The sequence below is a fragment of the Teleopsis dalmanni genome, chromosome 1, assembly GCF_002237135.1.
Source record: "Teleopsis dalmanni isolate 2A chromosome 1, ASM223713v2, whole genome shotgun sequence".
NCBI classification, from domain to species: Eukaryota; Metazoa; Arthropoda; class Insecta; order Diptera; family Diopsidae; genus Teleopsis; species Teleopsis dalmanni.
This window is the reverse complement of record NC_051846.1, coordinates 192,595,401-192,622,275: the sequence shown is the minus strand read 5'-3', so window position 1 is coordinate 192,622,275 and position 26,875 is coordinate 192,595,401. Positions and strand designations below refer to the sequence as shown.

Genomic DNA, 26,875 nt, shown 5'->3' with positions numbered 1-26,875 from the left:
TTACGTTGTTAAAGGCGTGAGTGAAATTAGTTAAAAAAGCTGTTGTACTAGTAATATTTCGCCTTGAGAAAAAAGTTGAATCAAAAAGTTGAATCGACATTTATATGGAAAAAAATTTTAGGAAATTAAAAGAACAGTTTTTTTTATTTAGTATCACACGAGCCTTTAACTATATATTATGGAAATTCATATTTTCTGCTCACTTTTGTTATAAGTTAATAATAAGATATCTACAGCTTGCTCGGAACTTTTAGAAAACCAGTAGTTAAGTAACAAACTTGTAAAACGTTTCATTAGATACCAACTATGCATTCCTTTCAAACATATAAGTAATTATTTATAAATAAATGTTAAAAAATTTTTAATTAAACAAAATTTTAATTATATTTTGTTTTATTTTAAATCAATATTTCAACTACTGCTCATAGTCATTCTCAAGTTACTAGTGAGAAACAAAATTTATTAAAAGTTAATATCAATAGGCAATAAAAATATTCAAATAATAAAAGTTTTTATTATTGAAAATTTCTTCACATGAATGTCTTTATATTAAAGTTTATAGAATATTATAAACTTTGTTAAGAATCTGTAATATTATCTGGTCACCTTAAATTACAAATTAGACTTAAATTATTAATGAAAGAAAACGAGTTAGAATTTATATTTATACTTAGGTATATAAATTAACTAATGTAATTTATTCAAAATAAAATAAAAAATTATTTAAAGTAAAAATTTTTTACTTTAGTTTACTTACTAATAATTATATTTCTATATTATTGACAAATGAAAAAAGTTTGTACTTATAAAAGCTTCATTCACCAATGCAAAAGCAAAGTTCACCATGGTGAAAATGGTGAACATATTAAGCTGCCATTGGTTATTAATCATTATTTACCACACATGAAAGTTCAAACGAGAGCAACCAACAACAAATTTTATGATTTGCTATGGTTCAAGTTTATATTAAACAAATTCAACAGATTCGCTAAATTAAATTCATTGATTTAAAGAAATTGAAAATTTAAAAAATAAAAAAAATATTTTTTTTATTTTACTGATTTTATTGCAAAGAATAACCAAAACGTCAAAAAAAGCGCAATTTTTATTATATCTACTGCTTAGCGGTTAAGAAATTTAATTGACTTTATTTAAAATTTTAGACATCTATAGAATAAATTTATTAATTTAATTGTTTTAAGAAAACAATATTGATAAATTAAAATATACACAATATTTATAAAAATTTATTATAATAAAAATATATAAGCACAATGAAATATATATTAATTTTTTACTTAAACTAAGTAAATTCTTAATTTATTTAAATTTTAGAAGCAAATGTTCTATATATATGACGACTGATATATATACCATATAAATAATACAATGGAAAATAAAATTTATTAAATTTTCACCACACCCTTAATAGTGCTTTCATTCCTCTACTATTAGAAATTAATTTCAAATTTGTTTCAGTAAAACAATAAAAATTTAAAACGTTTTATCTCGTCTCGCCAATCAAAATTTGAGTGCGAGGCATCAAAGTATAGAGAAACCAAAATTGCCCGGGGCCATTATGAAATTGCAAAATAAAAAGTGAGTATGACATTTCGCCAACTCGAAAACTGCATCCGCAAACGACGCGTAGGTTTCGTAGTGAAAGGAAAAAGGTATTTCAAAGAAACAAATCAAGTAAAATAAATTTGACAAAATTTTTCAAAATGTGAAACCATCATGAAAAGCCAACAGAACAACAGAAACACATAAAAGGAACGCATTTCAACGCAATTTATTTGATTAAAATCAAAAGAAAAACTTAAACGAAATACATAGATTATGTCGGTATTAGTGAAATTGTGAATACTCTACAAACAATACAATATGAATATTTTAGAGAGAAGAATAATCAAATACATATTCAAATGAATCCAAAGGTTCAGTAATAGTGTTTCGAGGGGCTCGAGCATTACTGTAACTGATCTACTTGAATATAAGTGAAGTGACCGATTTGTTTGAGCTAGTCAAACAACTGATTTGTCATATGACGTCATAAAACATTAGTATATTTTGAAATGAATATACTTAAACATCGGTATTCTTGCAGCTTTATAATTACAAATTTCTTTGAACTTAATTATCAGAAAAATATCTGCTCTCAAGTAAGAGACGATTCACAATTAGAAAAAGAAGATTAGAAAAGAGGGTCAATCTAAGTAACCTGTGAGAGCTGATATCCTTTCAAATTAAAGAGATAACCAAAGTTGATAAACTTGTCAGTTTAGTTTCCTCCTACTTCAATGGGTAAGTCTCGCATTGTCAAATGGACTTCAGACTTCTGTTTTTATGTGATTCTTAACGGATAAGTATATGTGATTAAGTAAGCTTTGATGCACAATGATATCACTTCGTGACCTAACAAATTCTTCTGGAAAAAGAAAGTGTGGGTGTACCACTTGCTTCTTGTCGGCATCGAATGAAATTATGCACACACCAAATGTTTAAAAGAAGATGGTCAACAGTGACCAACTGCATAAAAACCAAAAAATTTTGGTCAGAAATTAGTAAGAAAAGATCGGAGAAATTAATCAACCTATCCCGAGCAAATTTATCCAAGATAGTGGGAATTATTACGGGACACTGCCCGTTGGGAGGACATGCCGTGGGGCTCAATATCAATATTAGCTCAATATTACATTGTAGACATTGCATGGAGGATGATGAAGAGGAATCACCAATACACCTTCTGCTACAGTGTTCTACTTTCGCAAGACATAGACATAGACCCTAAGTAGGGTCACACTTTTTCAATTTACTAAGAGAGCTAGATTCTACTTCCATAGCTCGTATCAATGGTTTTACGGGCAGTACCAAATGGTTATAGGGACAGATGTCAAATTCTTTAGAGTATCACAATGGACCTCATGGTCTAAGTGAGTCTTCAGACGGCACCAGTAACCTTATTCTATTTCAGAAGCAACAAAATATAAATGGATACTTCCATAAGGTGCGAAAACTTCAAGCCACAATATATCGAAAACGAAAATTCTACTGAGCAAAGCCAAGATCGAAATAATGAAACTTGTAATGATGCTGTTAGACCATTGGCGAATGGGAGCTTGAACCATTCAACCATATATGATTGAGCTGCTAAAACGAAAATTATGAAAAACTAACTAAACAGGTCTGCACGTGGGCATTATCATAGCAAATGCAGCAGATATGGAGAAGCTGCAGAAAAGGAAATAAAAAAGACTGGACCAACTGAACAGCAGACCTGGGCATTATCTTAGTTAATGCTCAGTTCTACTGCTTAGTTGATTAATTAGCTAATATCCAGGTCTGTCAAAATGACAACATTTCATTATTAAAGTTCATGATCCAAGATACCTGGCGGACATTCTAAGCATAGGTCACCTCCCTTAATCAAGTAAATTTAAATTTTTATAATCATGTTTTTTAACAAAATGCCGTCTCTACGCTACTTAGACACAATGGGAAGCTTTAAATATATATATATATATATATATATATATAGCTTACATTTAATTTGAATTAAGTTAAAAGATATAGTAACAAAAATCAAAGAACTAGTTCTTCATATAAACTCTTTCATGTTGTAATAACTCCTCACAATTTCTTATTCGCTAAAGCAAAAAATGTAATGCTATATCCATATTCAATTATTTCATTTAAAAATATATCCCCTCTAATCATTCCTCTTCTTATGTAGAAAAATAACTAAATAAATAAATTCATTTAAGGCCAAACTACAAGCGATCAAGATAAACACAACTTCCTTCGTCCTGGCAATTAACCGCCTGTGTTATGTTGCTTTTACATTAATTTGCTTTTAGCCTTTTTAAATGTTTCCCAAGTTAATCAAAAAATTCCACACGTAAAATATTTTCCTACAACAAAATCAACTTAAACAGAAATTAGTTATATTATTAAACAATAGTTTTTTATTTATTATTCAAAGGCAATTAAATTCGATTTCTGATTTTGTTACCGAAATTTAGTTGCGTTTTGCATACGGAGAACAGCTGACATATTTCGGAGGTGTACGTGAACAATTCGACTTTCGAAAAAAATATTTATTGGAATAATTTTTTATCAATAAAATAATGCAAAGAATTAAATTTCTGAAGAGAAAATGTCGAAAAAGAATATAAAATTTGAGGAGTTCATCGAAACCCTAACGATTTTCCGACGTAGCCTGATATTTCAAACAAAGGAGTTCTTTCAAAATTCTACCTTGCATGGTGTGCGGTATATTGCGGAAACGGGGCGACCAATTGGAGAGAAGTGAGTCATGCATTATTTATTAAGATTTGTTTCCCCTAATACACAAATTTTATATACTAGCTATAGTATATAGTAATCCGTTTTATACAAGTAATAAATAAAGAAATTGGAATATTATTTCAATTGAGTATCAGATCAAAATTATTCCTCTTAAATAATCCTCAATAAAAACTGTTTACAGAGTACTATATCATGAGTCTATAAGCTCATTTTATTCCAGTATCATTATTGGATTAGTTATATATTATTTTCCATATGCGGTAAACATTCGATTGATGTCTTTTGATTAGCTCTTTAATATGGCAACTTAACTGTTAGGCTAATTAAGCAAATCTTCGAAGTCTTACTAAAGCGCTGGGAGTCCAGAATTTTTTTTATTTTTAAATTCATTATATTCTATATACACAAACAATATGTCCATTTAAATGACTTACATGAAATATATAATAAATATTTCTATCATTCTAGGTTTATGTGGTTTTGTTTTACATCGATCGGCACGATTACTGCCTTAGTTATCATCATGAGTCTATGGGAAAAGTTTCAAACTAATCCAACAATAACAGGTAATGAAACATATTTTAACACAAAAATTTAACCCAAATTAATTAACACAAAACTTTAACACAAATTATACACTCAGAGTTTTGGGCACGTTGATCCATTTTAACGGAACAGTTCTTAATAATAATTAATTAATCTATCAATATTTATATAATTTTTAAATTGATTTTCTAATCAGGTTAGGTTAGGTTAGGTTATACCGGCGATCCCTACTGGATCCACTTAGGCCTATTGACCCATTGTGATACCGTACATATAGGAAAAACTCGTGGTTTAAAACCACCTAGAACCTTTGGCGAAGCATAATATGCTATTTAGTGTCAGGTCCTGTAATTGGTCAAGGTCATCAAGAAACGGGACTCCTAGAGTATAAAGTCGCCGCCGTGTATGGGCTGGGCAAAGACATAGTAGATGAGAGGCACTCTCATCGTCTTCCCCGCAGCTGCAACAGATTTGATTAAAAGGGAGACCAAATCTTCTAGCATGGTTCCCTAGTTTACAGTGACCTGTAAATAAACCTACCAAAAGACCGATATCTCTACAGGGTATCTCAATGAGAATTTTGGGTTTCCTTTTATCTGAACGTGACCAAATCATCTATGATAATATCATAGATAAAAAGTAATAAAAAGTAATTACTTTCATAGAAAAATTAATTTAAGAGAAAATATATTATCCAAAAATTAATTATAGATTAAATTTATTTTTTTTTAAACAAAGCATGCATATTTAAATTAATATTATAATACATTAAAATCAAATTTTTTTAGTGTTATTTTTTTTTTTTGGTTCAAAATGTTTTGATATAGTCTCCGTTAAAAAAAAACTAAAATTTTAATTCTCTAAACAGTAAATATTTTATCAAATTATTATGAACATCCTGTAGCAATACTCACCATCCATTTTTATAACTACACCTGTATTTCCAACTCAACACAGAACAAAAAATGGATTCAAACAATTCGGAGAAGAAGAATGAATTAATATCTAAGATCGTAGTAGCAAATCTTATAAAAAACTACGAAGAGATGGCGAAAGCAGTTCATGATTTGATCCAGTCCTACCCGCAACTTAACGAAGAAGAATTAAACTGGTTGTCCGTTGCATACAAGCATTGTGTCCATTCACGGATTAGTTCCTGGCATGTTGTCAAAAGTGCCTTGGACAAAGAAAAGGCCGTTAATAACATTCTAAATGTTTACAAAGCAGAGAATTTGCTTAAAGATATTGAAACAGAGATACGCACATATTGCACCGATATTCTAGATATGTTAGAAGATAAGATAATGATGGCTGTCACAGATGATAGCATAATGGTTTCGTGTTGGAAACTAAAGGGCGATCATAGACGCTTTCAATCAGAAATAGAAACTGGTGAGAGAAAAAGTAACATGATTATGCAAAGTGAAAACGCTTATGAAGAAGGCTATAGATTAGCAACCAGCAAGTTAGAAGTTAATAGTCCAGTATTTTTAGCTTTGGTCCTCAACTATTCACTTTTCTTACACGAGACGGTGAAAAACAAAAAAAAGGCTATGCAAATAGCTATGACGGCTCGTGAGTCTATTGACCTTGTGAAGAACACCCAGCCTAACATTGAATCGGCTTACATACTTGAACGACTCAATGACAATATGAGACAATGGGATCAAAACTATTTAACTAACAGACCAAGTTATATAAATCCTTTTCACGGACTTTTTTGAGTACTAAGCGCTACTAAATAATAATTTGATAAAGTATTTACGAAATAGAGATAAACAAAAAAAAAATAAAAATAATTTTATAAAAAAAAATAAATAAGCTTTTAATTTTTAGAGAACAAGAAGTACTATTTATTGATAAAGCATTAAGGAAATATCATAATTATAGATTATATTCAATAACTTTGCCTCGCATTCTTGATATCTAAAATAAAATACTTGATCGCTCTAAACTTTTCGAACCATAGATTCCTATTCGTTTTTATATAAATTATAAAGCTCAAAGATTTTTACAAAAATCGGCAATATGTTTTACAGGTTTAGATACTGATTTTCATAATCAGAATGTTGTGTTCCCCACAACAGTGATCTGTCCAGAAATAATGTTCAGTCAAGAACAATCGTATGATGTAGCTTACAAAGAGTTAAGGCAAGCATATATTCAAACTAAATTTTCTTATAATTATTAACATAGATTTATTTATAGTAACAATGATGAGAACACAGCTTTGCTTATACAACCTTTTCTCGAAAAACTACCGTCTTTATCATTCAAAAATCTTAAGGAAGGGATTGAGTTAGTGAAAGATATACCATTGGAACGTTTAAATACACAGTCGTTGCGCCACTGGGCTTTTAAGGTACAAGTATAAAATCTTTCATTATATCCAAAAACTCACTAAAATATTTATTAAGTTTTTTTTATAATTCTTACCAAAAACACAACAACAAAAATATTATCTATATAACATTCTACTTAACAGGTTAACGTTAGCTGCGAAGATGTTATTTCATTCTGTAAATACCGCGATGAAGTTATCAACTGTTGCGCTTACTTTGATCCAATCTATACGGAACATGGATTTTGTTTTGCTTTTAACAGTCGTTTCAAATCTTTACCGAATGATGAGTATGAAAAAAAAACTAATACTACATTGAAATATTTATTAATACACAATACGATTTCTACGTAACATAGTAGACTTTCAAAGTAGACTTTCAGTATTAACCGATTGTACAAGGTGTGAAAGATAATTATTTCCAAAAGAAAATCCGAATTCAAAAACCCAATCCAAACTTCAGTCTTGAAAATGGTTCATTCAAAAACCTAAATCCAATACCAATTTCCACAAATAACATCAAGTTTGGTTCGATATATGCTTAAATGGGTATGGAACTTACGATGGTTCAAAAATAATGTTTGTTAAAAAGTTTTCGATCATTTTTTCAGAAAACCTCTTAAAGCAATAATTTTTAAAAAAATTTTATCTTTTTGATTATTAAAGTAAGAGTCAATATATTGTCTCGATAATAGAAAACTTTATTTTTCTACCAAATAATATATCTTTCGGTAATAGGGACGTTCAATTTATCAAGTAATGTGATCGGCCTCACATTAAATTAAAATTTAGGATATTAATTCGTTTTCAGAATTCAGCTCTGGACTCAATTTTTGAATCTTCTTCAATCCTTTAACATAAGCGGAAGGTTAACAAATGCTGCATCTATTGCTTATAGAACTTCAAGCACTATGATCTGATGTATTCAATACTATTATTTATATCTTTCCGATGTTTACGTCAGTAGCAAAATTTTTTAGCTAACCAACTAAGCTTATACGACTACATTTAAAATCGATCATCTAATTACTTTTTCTCTTATTATCAAATAACAGTCAAAAATCTGGTCCGGCTCATGATCTTTATGAAACAGATAAGAAGTGGGCTTTGTTTTTTGTACCCAATGGAACAGCAGAGGTTATGACTTCTTTAATAACAAAACTTAAATAAAATATTTATATATACTCTTTATTGTCCATAGATTTTTATATTTTCTAATCAGGAATATTTCGGTAAGGACTACAATGCACAAATCGAATGGAGCGATGGTGAAACTGCCGAGGTGCGAATATCGAAAAAAAATACATACACCACAGATGATGCCAGACAGTTAACAATTGGGTACCCACATTATATACATAAGAAACTCAAAAATTATTTATTGTTCTCTTTTATCACTACCTCTCTCTCTTACTCTTTATATCTCTGAATTAAAACATATTTTTATATCATCTGCTTTGTATATATGTATGTTACTATAACCATCAAGCCATACCCATATCTATCTATATTTTTATTAATGTCACTCCTTTACTCTCTTAACTCTGTTTGTTATCTTGATTTAGTCAAAGAAAATGCATTTTTTTCGATGAAGTAAAACTACAATATTTTCCGGATGAATATACTTTTTCGTCTTGCATGAAAGAATGCCGCATTAAGAAAGCTCTGAAGTTATGCAAATGTAATCCACATTTCTATAAACCTCTACGTAAGATATTTATTACTAATAATTTAATATTAAATCAAAACTAAATGTTTAAAATAGCCTTTCCATAAATAATTTTAACCTTTCACTCTCTTAAATTTATAGCAAATGTGCCCATGTGCACCATAGCTGACTTTGAATGCCTAGACAAGTTCAAAAACAATATAACAACCATTAAGGATTGCGTACAATGTGAGCTGAGCTGTTCGAAAACAGTTTTTAATATCGAAAAATTAAGTAAAACGTAAGTAGTTTATAAAACAACAGAAAACATTAATTTTTGGAAAGAATAATAACCACACCACAGCTTTAAGATTCTTACCATTTGAAAAACTAAAATAAAAATTTTGTGGTGAGAAAAAAAGTGAACATTGAAGATATTAACCACACAAAGCAATACAGCCTTAATTCCACCACTTGAAATAATTCAAAACACCCATATGTAAACGGAAGCTTGTTTAAATTTTCTATTACAGACGTGAAGAAACAAAACAACATGGGGTTCTAGTTGAATTTTTGACCTGGCCTATTATACGTTATAAGCGTGAAGTACTATTTGGTTGGGTAGATTTATTAGTATCATTTGGTGGTATTGCAAGCTTATTTCTCGGTTTCTCTCTACTATCCGGTGTGGAAATTATATACTATTTCACTTTACGTGCTTGCTGTATGGTGTATAAAAATAGAGTAAGTTTATCTATATATATAAAATAAAATCACTTTAACAATGTATATATATATTTACATATATAATAGGAAGAACTTGAAGAAATTGAAGAAAAAATAAAGCTACAACCACCACCTCCAATAGATCTTACCTTTAAAATACGACGTCGCAGCAACATGCGTGTGCAGTTGAATGATATTAAATCTGATGATGACAGCATCATGCGAAATAATCTAAATAATACAAATAAATCAAATGATAAAGCAATACATTTAGATAAACATAATAAATTAAAATTAAATGTATCATCACAAAGAGAGCATAAGAAAAAGGAAAAGGTAAATTAATACTTTAAAATGTTAGAGAATTATAATGGTAAGCAGTATAGATTATTTGAATTCAAATAAGAACAATATGATCAGCTGCTTAAAGATGTTCTAGCATCTTTAATCAGCTGATCTGCTGTTTAATTTTAACTTAATTTTTTCTATACTAATATCTCAAATGACAATACTTGCACATCATATGATATACAAACATCGTTAACCAAGCGCGGTCCAGACTATAATTTTTGAATATCATTCAAGTTGCAACCGAACTTGAACATGCTCACATTCAAGAGTTGTCATTCAAGGGAAATTTTTGAAGAATAAAGGTGTTTGCGCACGCTGTAAGTGGGTTAGTAAGTGTAAGTGTTCTTGTAAGTGCTCTTGAATGACGAATGCAAGTTTATGGGTGTCAGATTATCATTTACAACATGTTGGCGGGAAGATGAATTATGTGCTTACCACATACCAACATGTTGGTTGCGAGTCATTCAAAAGTAAAGACAATCATATAGTCTGCACTGCGCTTAAGACTAGATTCACACGAAAGTTTAGTTTGGAATTTAAAATATTAATTCTGCATAGAAAACAACAACAACAACTAGAAACAAAACCGTCGTTTGAATCCAGTACAAAGCTATAGTTTAAATCCCAATCATTGTCATTGGCGGTATCTAGAACATTTTATAACTTATTTTAATTAGAAACTTGATTTTCTGGTTACGAGAAGTTTAATAAACTATAACGTATTCTATTTTATTTAAATATTGATTTTAAATATATTTTTGTTTAGCTTTCAATAAAAAAAAAACTAATAAAAGAAAAATAAAACCTGACGATATTTACAAAATATTTTTTATGTATAATTTTATAATTATATATTTTTTATTTTCATTTAAAGGGTTACATTAGCTATGCTAAATCCTTATTTAAAGCTCCAAAAATCATTCCTCAGTATGCAGACGAAAAATCTTGGCAATACGGACAATATTTACCATAAACAATAATACAATTTATTTTGCAAATTTTAAAACTTTTTATAATTAAATTTAATATTTTGTTACAATAACATGCAATAGATATAAAAAATATCCTAAAATCTTACAAAAAAAAAACATACATAAAATGTTTACTTAAAATAAAATGTTATAAATACGATAAATTAAATAATTGACGACATACCTGTACCCGCTAATGTAATGAACCTTAAATATTGTATTACGCACATAATTTAATTTTTTTTAAATATATCAATATTAATAAAAAATTAGAATTGAGTTTTAATATTAAATAGTTATTATAGAAATGTGTTAGGTATTGAAAAATTTTTTTTTAATAAATAAAATCAAATAAATAAAATCACTTGAGAACTCGTTATATTTATTGTTAAAATCAGATGATATAGTATAGATCATGATATATATAGATAAAAAGTCATTTACTAGTTTATACCGAGATAATACAATTTTGAACTATTAAAATATTTATTTATTGTTGAATTATAGAAGGTTTCTCTTAATACTGTTGCATGATTTGTTGTCGCCAAAATGTTTTGAACTTAAATTTCTCCTACAGAACACAATTGTTGCTCACATTAAATTCAAATAAATTTAAATAAATTCTTGCAACCAAATTAACTATTGAAGAGTAATTATATTAAGTAAATCTTTAAACAAACAGATCAAATATTAAAATCTGCAAGAATTCTTCAAGAGCTCAAACCACGAATTGAATTTGTGAGCAGGGCCGTTATACAGTAAATTTTCAATAATTATTAATTAATAATTTTTAATTCAATTATTTCACACCTAAATACTACACATAAATTGTCATTTTTTTTTTATTCTACAAATCTTTTTTTTTCTTTAAGTTTATATATGAGTTTAAATGTGAACCTCAAAATTTTAATGAGTTCTTCATAAGTTTTATTAAATAGCAACCCTGGCAACCCTTAAGTGATATGTCAAATTTAAATATAACATCTGTTGAGAAAACCTACAAGCGAAGTTCTGTGATTTTGTTTACTTTTGTTTGAAGTTAATATTATCTAAAATTAATTAGAAGTAATGGCGAAAAGAGCCTCAAATTCTAGAGGTTCGAAACGTGCAATTAAACTTGAAAGAGAAACATTAATAAATAAAATGAAAGTGCATTAGACACATTTGAAGAAAGTAATGGGAGTGATTTCGTGGGAACTGTGTTTAATAGTATGGATCAGAACGACCCATTAGGCAATAACACAGTTGGAAACATCACCTCACCACCAACATGTTGCTGCAAAGAATTAATAGCTGCACAGGACACAAAACTAAAAGCACTGTCGGGTGAGTTGTAGTTGTCATACGTAAATTTCTAAAGAGATTTGTATTAAAATTTTATTTCATATAAATTTTGTTAATATATTTTTTTAAATATTCAATTTATTACAGATAAAATGGAAACAATGTTACGAATGATGACCGTACAAACAGCTTTGATAAATGTGCTAGTCTCCGGTGAGAAAAGTCCTATCAGATTGGCTATAAAATTTCCATTAAAAACCGAAGCCGATCTTTTAGAAGTAGAGCAAATGATCGGTATTGAAAAAGACTTCTATGTAAGATTAATTTCATGTATTTATTTAAAACTGTGTAAATAAATATATATTTATATGTTTCAACAAGGTTGAAGCTATTAAATTAAAACTGGATGGAAATATCTTAAAGAACATGGAAGAACTGATCCACCGAAACATTGCTCTTATGTACAACATAGACGGTACACATGGCAAAAAAAGATTTAAAGATTTTGTAAACTTATATAGTGCAATAAAAGGTGGTTAAATATCTTTAATATATTATGTTAATATCTTAATTTAATTTTAAATATTTCAAGCATCTATACCAAATGGTGACAAGGACGAAACTATACGCAAAGCTTTCCAAGTTGTAAAAAAGCGTCATTATCGATATATATCTGAAAGCAAAACAAAACAACACACTTAAATTGTCACAAAAACCAATATTTTTTTGGGTTGTTATATTAATTTATTTAAAATTTAGCTTATAATTTAATATAAAGCATTTTTTTTCAATGCGTTTAATTATTTATTATTTGAAGCTTTAATCTCAATTAGACTTTTAGATATAAGTTATAATCAGTTTTAATATAAATTTGTATACACAATTTTTAATAATTTAAATAAAATTATTTTTTTCATTTTATATATATTTTTATTTAAATATTTTTTTCTCTGTATTTCATTTAAATAAAATAAAAATTGTTTTTAAATATAAAAAATTATAGTTTTTATATTTATTTTTAATAAATAATAAATTATTATTTTTATTTAATAATTTGCTTAACAAAAAATGAGTGTCATTAACTAATACAACCAAAACAGTTTATGATTGATGTGAACAAATGCAAAACAATACAATTTAACTAATCCAACCACTACTATAAACCAGTCAAATCGAATATATAACAAGAATTTCGTCCCGTAACGTCCTTCTATTAAAAAATACGTTTTTTTTCTAAATAATTTGATTCTTTAGAGAGATGTAAATATAGGATGTAGATTGAAACCCACAGATAGCTCTTCAGCCCTAAGGTTCTTCGGCTTTATACGGTACATACAAGATGAATACAGCAACCTTTCTTAAAACTAATTTCTCACATTTAGCTCATCGTGGCACACCTTGAAGGGTGTGGAAAGTCACACTTCGAATTTTTGGGCTATGCATTGTATCTGTGCGGCCATTTTTGGATGATAGAATAGGTACGGAAGCGGAAGAATCAGTTTTTAATGATAAATGTTGGTGACTTTTGAATTAAACGAGGTTTATCAATAAGGAATTAAAAAATAAAACTGCATGCTAACCAGTTTGATACATGAGACCATATTGTTTTTTACGTACGCCTATGTATATCATCCCATATTAATAGTTTATACATTTATATAAATACGTTTTGAATTGCTTTTTTTATGTTATAAATAATAGTATTTTTCTATAAAGAACCGTATATATCATTCCATATATTATCATATACAAATATATAGACGTTTTGAACTGTATTTTTATGTGAAATATATTCCTGATACATTGCTTCAAAGAAACGTTGCAACGTCGTATTTAAACAGATGTTGACACTTCAAAAGTTGTCAAAATTATTTAGCGATATATGCTAGTTTGTATGGATGTAAACAAACACATAAACATATTTTACATGAATAACTGTAGAACAACAGCGAACACGCAAAACAAATGCAATAGAATCGGCGAAGAGTAAGAACGCAGAAAGTACAAAAAGTGAGGATTTTAACAAATTATTGAAAAAGAAAAAACGGCGCAAAGTAATATAATCATTAAATACTAAATAAATATAATTATTTTAATAATACAATAACCTGTTTGAAAGTGAAGTATTTAATTCACATTGAACTTTCGAACGCGTGTAAAATGAAGTGGAATTGAAAGAATTGTGAAATTATTGCCTCATCTAGAATTTACGTTTTTCTTTTTTATTTTAAAATTAAAAATTTTTGTTTGGTGATTATTATTTAAAGGAATTGAATTGAAGTTTGAAACAGCGCGTATGGAAAATGCCTTATTATGGTATTTATATTCCTTCGAAGGGTGGCGCTGCCACGGCGGGCAGTGGTGCGTCGACCTCAACAAATTTGAATAGCAATGGAGGAGGAGGCGTAAATAATAATTCCAATGAAAAAAATGCAGGTAATGTTAATAATGATAAACATTTGACATGTGTTGAAATATTAAAAATATAAATTGAAGTAAAATACCATTTTATTGAAGAAATTAGCTGACATAAATGCAGCGACAAAAAAATGCTAATCGAACTGTGTGTCATGTACGTTGTTGGTGGGAAGTATCTATATAGGTTGACACATACAGATGATTAGTTTCTGTCAATATATTTGCAAAATATAAAAAATGGTGTTGTGGCTTTTTATATATATAAAGAAAAATGTATTTTGAATAATTTATATGCTTAATACTAGTATATTTCAATCTTCTAAATGCATTCCGGTCAAGTCGGGGTTCAGTATATTTCATACGTGCAGGTTTCCAATTGCATGAGTATGGTTTATATATTAAGGACCAATTGAAAAATCATTGACTGTCTCAATACTGAATTGAGTCATGCTTAAGTTATTGTTAGGACTCGCGGAGTTCTTTAGAGCAATTAACATGAAAGGAACTACAAATAGATATACATGGGTTAGGACGTGAATAGGTAAGGATTAGGTTTGGGCGAAGATTGTTTTACAACAGGAATAGCTTGTGAATAGGCGGGATTTTTATTAAAGTCAATCTGAAGCAAGGCGGTGGAAGCTAACCACTTCGACATGCTTAAGTTATTGTTGTCGTAGTCCGTGGGGATCTGTAAAGAAGATTATTATTATTCTTAGGGGATTGTTCCCTTCTTCTATTGTGTTCCCTCCGGGGTTTAGAGTAGATCTCTAAGCTCAGTTGCGTCAAAAAAAATTAGTATAGAACCTACTTTACAGAATTTTATTGCCTCTTCCGTAAGAATATACATTCCCAGGAATAAAGTAGATAGTATGAGAGGAATATATAGGTTGAGCTGTAGGTGAGTTATGGTTGTGTAAATACACAGAATACGGTCTTAAATATAGGAGAAGTTTAGTTTAGTAATTTTCATAAAAGGAGAAAAATAGTTTTATGGAAATCAACTTAATTCACAGTTTTGTAACTTACTTTTATAGGTGTGGGAGATCTGTTCAGTTCCCTGATTTGTAAAGACACTGAACAGATGTCACAATTTTTACTTTAATATTTCAATATTGTATTATTATTTCTTATTGACATAATAAATATTAAATCTAAAGTTGCGTTGAACAATTACAAAAATGTGAACAATATTGAAGTGTCATAAGTCCTCAGAAAAGGAAAGAATAACTTCAAAAAATCTGTTTGTTAGATGTAAGTTATTTCAGTGAGCTTACTCTTGGAAGTGTGGTATGAACCATTCTTGGTCATCAGAATCAACGAATAACTTTAAAGAAACCCGGTTGTTAGATGTAAGTTATCCTAGTGAGATTACTGTTGGAAGTATGGTGTGAACCATTTTTGGTTAATCAGAATCAACGAATAACGGTTTGATGTTGTTGTTGAAAGGTGTGTGGTTGATCATCGGAAATAATGAATAACTTTAGAACACCTTAGAAAACCCAATTAATAGATGTTGTTGTTGTAATCTACACCGGTGAGACTGTTGTTTGAATTACTATTGAAAGGTCTTAACAATTCTTGGTCATCCTAGTTCAGTTTGCTTAGCTTGCCTTCATGGTGAGCGATAATAGTTCAATGAGTGATGACTAGTACTAAACAACCTGGTTTACATCCTAAAAGCATTTGATTACAACGATTAAGTGCTATTAATTACTTTATTTCGAGTTTTACTGTTGTCAAGGAAAATGGAGGAGACAGACTACAACAACAACAGTCTGAACTCTGGGATCTGAGATCGCTCTTAAAACTTTTGTTATCAATAAACCGATATTTTTCGATGAGTTAAGCTCGGTATAAAGATATTGTGAGAAATAAATTATAAAGATTCCATTCTACTGGCGACACTGTAATTATCTTCTAATTAAATACTAAATATTATACTTCCCAACCTTATAATTAAATTTACATTTTAACTAAAAGCTTACAAAGCTGTATACAAAGGGTACACTAAAGATATCAGCGCAGCCTCCTACCTATCACCCTCTTTCACAAAGTGTAAAAAATATTTATTTTTGCATTAATTTCTGTTATTTTTTTAAAAAAGTTTATTGCTCTTTTTTTACAGAACAATTAATGATATGTAAATTGTAAAAGAATACGTTTATAAAAACATTAATGTTTGCATATTCATATTTCCGGGGATCATATTTTGTGGCAACTGCCGAAATCATTTAAAAAGCAACTAAATGACGTATAAATGACGTTCATAACAGGCAACAAAACAGACGCCCACACAAGCTTCGAACAGTTTATCAAAGTCGTCCAAAATTAAATAAAAAAAAATATATATTAAAAAGTTATTATCAATTAGATGTCGAACGAAAAGAATGTTTTTTTCTCTGAATTTTATAAAAAAAAAGTGAAACATTTGTTAAATAACGTCATTTTTTATTTGCCAAAATGGCAAGATATTTCGCAAAAAATCTTGTATCTATAAAATATTAGAAGCAAGTGCAAAGCAAACTCCAATTTTTTAAAAAATTATTACAAAAAAAAATTTTAAAAGAGGTTTTTTCGAATAGTAGTGAACTACAACAACAAAAATTCATTTTTATATTATTTTAATTAATTGAATTTTTGGCTGACCATACAGCTGTTTCGAGTATTGCCAAATACCAATCGTCAGTGGTCTTGGAAATAATTCTTGTAAATAATTATTTTTGAGACTGTAAGTACCAAGAATCGAACTCGGGTCCTGCTAAATGTGAAGCTCAGAATTTTTTTTATACATTAATTAACAAATTTATGCACTTTCGCGGTACCTACCAGTTTATTAGACATCTGCTAATTGTGCCACATAAACACAATATTCTTTATTTATAAATATTTATATACACACCATCATATATACACTTATATATTTAAAAGTGTATATTTTATAAAAGTCGATTCATATTGCATTATTGGAAGTAATTTATTACTTGAGTACCAGGTATCTTAATATGTAAATAGATATTTTTTAATACTAAGTATTGCTTCAGTAAGAATTTTTTTATTCTCACATTTGCTTAGCTGTGTGTTTTTGTCACAGTTAAACTAATGAAATAATTTATTTAATTATGATTATTTATCCAATAAGTCTTAAGTCAATATTTACGCTTCTTAGCGTAGCGTAAGTTCTGTTGAAATTTCTTCAAATTGTAAGTAAAATTACTCTTTGTGTTATAAATTCTATAAAAGATAACAATAAGGCGTTGTGTTTCATCAAGATTCCTCTAAAAAAGATGATAATAAGTAGAACTAGTTAAACTAGTCGGAGGTTTTCGCATTTAACTACTCGAAATAAATATAAAAACAAAATATTTATAGATTGTAAGTTTGTATCTCTTGCATATTTTGATGCTTTTAAAGTCACGAATTATATATCCGTAGCTTTTATTATAACATAGAGTTAAGAAATTCACTTCCTGCATAGAAACTAAGCAGTAGAGCCGATAAATCTACCTTTGTTCCAACAGATCAAAAGAGAGCCACTTGTTATCTACGACCAGGTGCCATTCACTAACCTCTGAAGTGATTTTACAAGCAGATTCCCGCGGGCTACCACAACAACATCTAATCTAACTTCGTTATCTCTGTTAGTGTACTGAAAAAATGGTTTCCTGAACATAGAAAATCTTGAGACTTAACATATCTAAGATTGGGGTTTTTGTTAACAATATAATAGTGGTTCAAAGTGTTACAGCATTCAACTATTCGAGACGTTTGATTGAATATACTCTATTGCATTTTCTGTATTCTGAAGACTACTAAATATTTTCAAAACTGTTGGCAGAGTTATAAGAAGAATACATTATTCCTTAACTATACTACAGCTCAGTACTCACCGGAAGATAATAATCCTAGTCGCCTAAAATTAAAACAGGTCAACACAACTTCGCTATACAACCGTTCTATTCACTGTCTTATAACAAGATCTGCTGAGTGGATAGAACCCTTTGTCATTGTCATATTATAGCTCAGCACGCACTAGAAGATGATAATCCTTTGAAACACCCTAAAACACAACTTTGCAATAAAACCGTTGTATTCACTTTCTTATTAAAAGATATGCTAAGTGGATAGAGTTCTTTGTTATTAACTATATCACAGCTCAATACTCACTAGAAAATGATAATGCTTTAGTGCCGTCTAAAATTACCACAAATCAATACAACTTCGATATACAACCGTGGTATTTATTGTCTTATTTCAAAATATACTGAATGGACTTCCTGTTAGTGGCTATTGTTGCAGTTATGGGTCAGAGCAAGAAGAAGTACGCACAATGAATGTATTATATCCACAGCCCAGTACATGCAAAAATGTTAAAAATGCGTTTTGGCCGCTTAAAATCAGAATAGAACAATCCAAGTGATGTGTACAGAATACCTTAAACTGCCGAATGAAGGCCCGACTGCTGCTGGAATCGCCTTATATTGCTCAATATAAGTGTTTGTTTTATTCACAACGGACTACCTTATTGGAAAAACATTTCGACTGGATAATAGCCACTATCAATGACAATTGTTATAACTGTTGATCACAAAAAGAAGAACACACTTTACTTTTATTCTATCACACTAGAATCAGAACTGAATAGCACAACTTTATATATACGAAATGCTTTCTCACTATTGTGTGTAAATGTTGTACTCACAACACACTGTTTTATTGACATAGATATCGACTGGATATAGATCCCTTTCAATGAATATTATTAATTTACAATATCATAGCCTAGAACTTGTCAGAGAGTTACGCACTGGGCTCTTTTGCGGTAGTTTGTTTCGACAATTATTTGTAATAATTTCTTCAACGTAAGCATTATTGGCATTATTCACTTTATCAAAACAACAATTAGTTATCTAGTAAAAAATTTTCGATAAGATGAAGAACAAATGTTCATTGAGATGATTGTATATGTAGAACATGTGTTTACGCGAAATAAACAAATATAATTATCATTATATTTCCAATGAAAATCTCAAAAGTTATGAGTAGCCTAAATATATTACTATATTATTAGCATTATTGTTAGCATATATATTAATATATTATATTATATATTAATTTTTCAATAATATATTATATGTATATATACATATAGCGCGACTATTTATCTAAAAGTATCTTTTTTATATTTTGAATTCAAAGCAACAGTATTTGTATCTTCACAGTTTTAACGAATATTTTTACACAAATATTTTTTTGTTTACCTTTTCAATTGCTTTTAAGCTGAAGTACGCATGTCAGCAAACTATATAGTGCTAACTACTATCCCCTGTCTCTAACACACGATGGATCCCCCAACCCATATATTGGAGAAACATATGTTTTCCACGATTTTTGTTTTGCTTTTCAGTTTCATTTCTGTTTACATTTTCAGAACTTGCGTATTTTGCCTCGAAAAGCTCCAATAGAAATGATTTATTTGTTTGAAATTCAAAAGTCAAAGTCGCCAGTTCTAAAAATATGAGCAACACTTGAACATTGAAAGCAATAACTTTTTTTTTGATTTTTTTAATATACCATATAATAAGCAAGCCGATATGAGCAGTTAGATATTTTAAAAATAAGCCGATGGAACCCTAGAATTCATTTTTTTTAATAGAAAAACATAATTTGCTCTAATTTCTCTGTCAAAGCCTCGCGGGATCTATGCTTTCACAATCAAAATAATGCGGAAAGTGTTACGTCTAGAGTTTAAAAATTTTTGTAATTTTGCCAAGAAAATTTTATATTCTTGACGTGAGGAATTAATATTAATTTGTATGTACACAGATTTGTTTATTTTGTAATCTTATTATCAAATGATAAATGACACAACGTTTTGGGAGACACATTATATGTATAATTATATTTTTGGTCAACCACCTTATAATATTCTGAAAATTTTTAAAATTAATTAATAAACGAAAAGTGTTGCGGTATTTAAAGTTGCTATGTAATGTAATATATACATTTATATATATATATATATATACACCGAACTTCTGACATGATCTTTGAAGAAAAGTCTATGTAAAAAACATCTAAACAATTCTAACATACATATAGGTTATACTGCACATAATCCAACATGATATATGGCTAGAAAATAAATACTTACACAACAATAAAAAAATAATTTATTAAAATAAAATAATAAAATAATAAAATTTGTAAAGATTTCTAAAAAAAACATAATTACAACAATTAATAGTTTAAATATAGTCATAAGCTCCAAACAATGATGAATCTGTTTCTAGCCACCAGTAGTGTTGGCTCTCGTCTCCTCCCCCTCCCTCTTTCTACACTGATTCTTATAATATAATTTTTTGCATCCAGTCATTGTATTTGCCATTTGACTACTTAGGGCAGCCATAACTATTCTGCTTCTATTTGGATTTTTTAATTCACCTTTCAAGTAGTACCTTATTCTGTATATTACAGATGATCTACTAAACTAACTGCTTGGCGCAGTTTTTTAACCGGTAAAACTATTTGTACAAAAACACCACGTTGTCACTACAATTCAGTGGTCAACAGAAGTTTTTTAACGTGACTTCCTTATAATGATTCGGATTATTTCTGATAACTCGACTACTCATGTAATTCTCGGTCTCATTTTGTGTTATTGTATTGCTTCTATTTTTTTGCTTGTTGAGTTTTTGAAGAAAAGGTGGAAACTCAATTCGAGTAACACCAATATAATATATGATAATTATGCTCGAAATATAATGTCGAATAAGTGGTTATTCCAGTAGCACGTGACCCATTCTATAGACACACTAAAATCTTCCACTTTAGCATCACGTACACAAAGATCAGGTGTGGGGCTCCAACGTACTTGCTCATACATCCAATCCAATGTCATATATTCAACATATAATCCATTCATATGCGTGCTACACAAATTTCTTCGTGTTACAACAACAATAATAATATAATTATATACTCTGACCATATTTATTCTACTTTAAAAAATAATTCTTTATATATATCTTATTCATGATTTTTAGCTGAATCTCCATATGTCTTCCATGCTAAAATCGAAGCACTAGAAATGCTTAAATTGTACAAAGATGGTCGTCTACGTGAATTTAACACCAGAGACGATGCTTACAAATATGTACAAACTGGTTGCGAAGTGGTGCAAACAAAATACTTTGATGTTAAAAGTAAGTAAACAATTCATTACGTGTATCTTAATTTAATTATTTTTTTTTTTAATTTTAGCTTCCACTGCCGCTGTGGAAAAAGCTGCTTTCCGCGGTCCAACAAAACATGAATTAATAGATTTCCGTAAAGCTATCGAATCGGGTAATTATGAAGGTGTTAAAACGATGATATGGGATAATCCACGTTATCTTGTGAGTTCCGGTGATACACCAACTACTCTTAAGGAGGGCACACGCTACAATGCTATGCATATCGTTGCCATATCCAAGAAACCACAAATAGGTGATCTTATACTGAAAACAGTGTCTGATCCAAAGTTTGTGGATCTGTTGACTGGCAAAAAGAATGATATTAAAATGTGTAAGGAGTTATGTGCAAACCTATTGGATTACTATTTAAATATGCCCGAGAAGGGACGTAGTGAAACCCCTTTGCATTTAGCAGCTAAAATAGGTTGCTTAGAAGTAATTGAAGTATTGATTTCATATCCTGCTTGTAAAATGACATTAAATAAGGATGGTCAACTACCAAGAGACGTAATTTAACAATAATGTACTATTGTATTTATAAATTTAATTAAATATTTTGTATATTTTAGATAATTTGTTCACGTGTTTCAAATTCGACCAGTGAACTTCACAAAAAAATTGAATGTTTGTTGGAGGAACGGTTTTATGTCCCTGTATTAAGGTCAACAGATAATGTTGTGCCACCACAAATTGGCGAACCGTTTTCAGCTAATAATCCACCAGTAAGTTATTTTTTTAAATATTTAATATATAAACCGTATATTAGCAATAATATATATATTCAGAGATAGAACTAGTATTTAAATAATGGAAAATCTATAAGTATATATAGTTATATATTATTTCAAACGTTTGATTTGTGTTATTTTGTTCCAATTGAAATTTTGATAGTCAATTATAGGACATATCCTATATGTGAATGCGTTCTTAATTGCTATATGTTTTTTTGTTACTCAATCATTTCTTCTTAAGAACTTCGTTAAGAGCAATTAATCTCTGATTGTATTCCATTTAAGTTTCGCAATCCGATGTTTTTGTGCCAAATACAATTCTTTATTTGATATATACCTTGATACACTCGACACAAACAATGATATCTACTCAGATGTGCACTTATATATCGATGTCTAAGCTTTTCAAACCACCAGAATAAGTATATTCTTTGAGAGACTATTTTAAGTGCTCTGATCAGCACATAATTATTCTGTTAGAATTGAACTGATAGTGATTAAACTAACAGTGGAAAATACTGCACAGGAGCATAGATTAGGCACCGATTAATTTATTCATAAAAAGTCACTTTATTAATATTAAGTTACAAGTATTTTAAGTATTGATATAAATAAATTAATATACATAATATACAATATTTTGCAGAACTTTAATTCTGATCCACTGAGCCCAGAAGTTAAAATTCAAGCATTGGCCGGACCAATGAGTAAGGAGCAAGCTACGGTAAATTACAATTTTTTTTATATTATTTAAATATAATTAAAAAAAAAAAACATTCTATTGCAATTTTTAGAAATTTTGTCGTCGCTGGAAAACGCCACCTCGTGTTGGAAGTAACATCACATCACCACTTGTCAATAATGCTTATATATCGCCAATTAAAATACGCAGTAATATGAATACACCAGTTAAGGGTTTTGTGACTAATGACGGCACTCCAGCTTCATTAAAGAGAAGAGCATTGTTTGCTGCTACACCACCAAATTCACCCATAACAAAAATGGTTACTGATGATGAAAACTTGATTGACAAACAAAATGGCAATCATAAATATACCGAAAATCTCGAAATAGCTACAAGTATCGAAGAAATGTCAGTAGAAAAAGAGAAAAATAATAATGAACAACAGCAGCAGGAACAACAAGTGCATTTTCCAGTTGTGAACAAATCTCATGGTTCTATGTTGCGTGCTGCATTATGTCCTAAAACACCATTGCTGGTAACAAAACAAGAAGCATTTTTCACTTATCGTGAGCAATACGCCCCTTCACCTGTAGCTCTAGATATAAGTATGAATAATTCATTTCTTCCCGAGCGTGGTATATATGACACACCTGGTTATACGGAACGTCATATTAAATTAACTGATACTGAAAAGGGTTTAGAAATGTTAGGACGCGAATTGGCTAAAGAAAATAATGTGGACTGGCGTGAATACTGGGATTTTCTGGATTCCTTTATAAATATTACTTCGGATGAAGGTTTGCAAAGATTTGAAAATTACTTAGCGCAACGCTTAAAACAAAAGGAACTTAACAATAAAACAGCTAAAGCAGTGGGTTCATGTCCTTTAGTATTAGATGATGTTTGCAATGCTTTAGAAAAATTGGGCATTTCGAAAAATGGTAATAATTATGCTACACAGAATGGCTTTAGTAGTGAAAGAAATTCTGAAAACAATAGTGCAGCGGCCAATATGGCATCAACCGCTACTACACCTTACACATGTGTAGAAAAATCGTTACAAGTATTCGCCAAACGTATGACCAAAACTATTATACACAATGTCGATAATGTTGTATCCATAAATGATACTCTACTCTCTGAACTTAAAAGACTGAAATCATTGATATGTAGCTTTAAGGAGGATACGCGCTTCCTTGATGTAGAGTTCTCTAAAGTTCACTCACGTATTGCAAATTTAATATCAATTTACTTGGATAACTCGCAAGAAATCTCTATGACAATGACAAAAAAAGTAAATATTTCTATAATGAATATATTTTCTCATTACATACCTACCATTAACGTATAATATATTTGTAGATAAAAGGCATAATGCAAAATCTTTTGCTTACACCTGGTGAACGTCGTGAACATATAGAATGTATATGCCTCAGAATTAAATATTTGCTAGATAATTCTGGTAAGTTATATTTTAATTAATACTAAAGTGTGATTTTTTTTTAAATAAATATATTTTTAATTTTTAGTGCAACAAATACAACCGGAAAATTTGAAAACGGAGGCTATATGCGCAAAAGTCTGGCATGATGAAGCAGATTGTAAGTGCCAGTGGGAATCGAATTTAAGTCGCAAAACTTCACGTCGTAATCGTATGGAAGCGCGTTACAGAAGTAATCAATCCAAACTTTCAGACAAGAGTTTGCCAAAAACTGCCGAGTTTCCGCAACAAGCAAGTGGTGAACAATTATTGCAAAACAGTTCTACGGAAAATGATTCTTCTGATGATTTAGAATACGAAGATGTATTTTGGGTAAATATAATTATGAATAAATTTATAAGTTATATATAATTGTTATAATTAACAAATAAAATTTCTATTTAGTCCGATTATTCTGCTGATAGTGAGGATGCGGACGAATGGTTCACTCCACCAGATTCGCTATCTCGTTGTAGTATTATGGATGAATCAGATGATGGACAGCCTAAAATTTATATATATGGGTAAATATTACATGCTTTAAAAAAAGAAACGAAACAAAACAGCACAAATTTGAAAACTGCAATTTTTAGAATCAGATTTTATTACATATTATAGAATCATATTTAGAATCAGATTAATATTATTATATATTATAGTAAAAAACATATTAAAATGATTTTAAATAAAAATACATTAATTAGAATGTGATTGAGTTACAATAAAATATTATGAAGTGGGATTAGGGTAGGATACGTAGGTCTTAATTTAAGCTACAATGGGGTGAGATGAAAAAACAGAACCACTTCAAAGCTTGAAGTTATAGAATAATAGGACTCGATACGAGAGGGATGAAGGTGTGGGTAAGTCTTTATTGAAACCAACCTACGTTGAGATAAAGAAACCAGGGTCGAAGCCTAGACCAAGAGGACTAAAATTAGAAGGGATATGAACTTGTTTATAATTTATAAGTTGTAATAATTAAAATTATTTAAAAAAATTGGGGATTATGTTTGTTTTCACTAACGTTGTTCTTGCGCTGACTACCTACCAGTTCAGGTAAATCTCTTGATCTGTCGTATGAACATTATTAGTGGTATCACAGCGGGTCATTTTTTGTACTCAAGTACAAAACTTACGAGTGCAATTTCTCCATTTCAACCTAACCTAAAGGTGGTAAAGCGATAATTTAAGAGCTTTTAATAATCTGATGTTATGATATGTAGGAGCTGCAATAGTACTATAATAAATAACTATATGTTTTGCTAATTAAATATAATTTTTAGTGACGAACCTTCAAAACGTGATTTAGATGTGTTAAATGCTATATTTCATATTGATATTGACAAGACACTATATCCGAATATTGATACTTGGAAAAATACACTAATGCGCCACTCAAATGAAGAAATGGATTAGTAAGTTATTATAACATTAAATCTCGCATTAACTTAATTATTTTCTGTTTTATTTTTTTTGTTTTAGCTTCCCTTCGCCAGTAATTAAAAAATCTCTTTCTTTTAGTGCGCAAAATGTTACTAAACAAAATGTACAAATAAAGAAACTTTCGTCGCCTCAGCTACACTACACAAGCCAAACGTCACAATCGCCCCAACTGCCAACGCAGAAGCGCCTTTTTATGTCGCCGTCATTGAGTAATAAAGCTCCACAAAAACAAAATCTACCGCTGCGTACTCCAATTAATAAATTGCGTGGCTTATTCTCCACATTTCGTGAAAATGTGGACTCCACTCCTATGTCATCTGCGTCATCTATATCGTCATTGTCGCCAGATACATTTTCAGTTGATGATACTAAATCATTGTCACTGTTAAATATGTCTACACCAGAATAAGAATTTATGCATAATATTTTTATAATTTTATATATATTTTGTTTTTTATATTACAATTGTTTTTAATTTAACTTTATTGTTAGCTATTGGTTGAGTTTAAATTATAATTTTTAAAAAGATACTTTTTAATAGTATAATTTTAATTCGTTATATTTTTATATATTTTATTGTGAATTTAATGCCCTGGCGCTACTCTCTAATCTTATAGATATATGATAATGTTATAATTTATATTAAAGTTATTTTGCACTGATTTTATATACGAAAATACTTAATTAATTAATTACACTACTTAAATA

The 26,875-nt window shown here is 29.4% G+C and overlaps 4 protein-coding genes across 6 annotated transcripts; all 4 read left to right on the top strand.

Moving 5' to 3' along the window:
• Positions 1–4,098: 4,098 nt before the first annotated feature.
• Positions 4,099–10,947, top strand: LOC119670979 (sodium channel protein Nach). The gene is made up of 12 exons (XM_038081452.1): positions 4,099–4,308; positions 4,777–4,874; positions 6,894–7,005; positions 7,063–7,216; positions 7,340–7,485; positions 8,251–8,332; positions 8,397–8,536; positions 8,761–8,903; positions 9,006–9,144; positions 9,377–9,587; positions 9,657–9,905; positions 10,795–10,947. Exons 1-12 carry the CDS (start codon positions 4,157–4,159, stop codon positions 10,891–10,893), a joined length of 1,725 nt encoding a protein of 574 aa, XP_037937380.1. The 5' UTR covers positions 4,099–4,156; the 3' UTR covers positions 10,894–10,947.
• On the top strand, positions 5,671–6,636 carry LOC119670978 (14-3-3 protein zeta-like). Its single transcript, XM_038081451.1, has one exon. It carries the CDS (start codon positions 5,820–5,822, stop codon positions 6,576–6,578), a length of 759 nt encoding a protein of 252 aa, XP_037937379.1. The 5' UTR covers positions 5,671–5,819; the 3' UTR covers positions 6,579–6,636.
• An 850-nt stretch (positions 10,948–11,797) lies between the features above and the next one.
• LOC119672939 lies at positions 11,798–12,896 on the top strand. The gene is made up of 4 exons (XM_038084116.1): positions 11,798–12,217; positions 12,323–12,489; positions 12,557–12,707; positions 12,768–12,896. The coding sequence occupies exons 1-4, from the start codon at positions 12,103–12,105 to the stop codon at positions 12,875–12,877; spliced, it is 543 nt and encodes a 180-aa protein (XP_037940044.1). The 5' UTR covers positions 11,798–12,102; the 3' UTR covers positions 12,878–12,896.
• A 1,198-nt stretch (positions 12,897–14,094) lies between these two features.
• LOC119670977 lies at positions 14,095–26,609 on the top strand. 3 transcript variants are annotated; one of them, XM_038081449.1, is made up of 12 exons: positions 14,095–14,185; positions 14,443–14,611; positions 21,637–21,795; positions 21,854–22,332; positions 22,395–22,547; positions 23,203–23,280; positions 23,351–24,535; positions 24,604–24,703; positions 24,771–25,054; positions 25,127–25,245; positions 26,008–26,139; positions 26,207–26,609. In XM_038081449.1, the coding sequence occupies exons 2-12, from the start codon at positions 14,479–14,481 to the stop codon at positions 26,574–26,576; spliced, it is 3,192 nt and encodes a 1,063-aa protein (XP_037937377.1). In that variant the 5' UTR covers positions 14,095–14,185; positions 14,443–14,478; the 3' UTR covers positions 26,577–26,609. The 3 variants fall into 3 exon arrangements, with proteins under 3 accessions (XP_037937377.1, XP_037937378.1, XP_037937376.1); XM_038081450.1 differs by having other exon boundaries at positions 14,095–14,229; positions 26,246–26,609; XM_038081448.1 differs by having other exon boundaries at positions 14,095–14,229.
• The last annotated feature ends 266 nt before the right edge of the window (positions 26,610–26,875 follow it).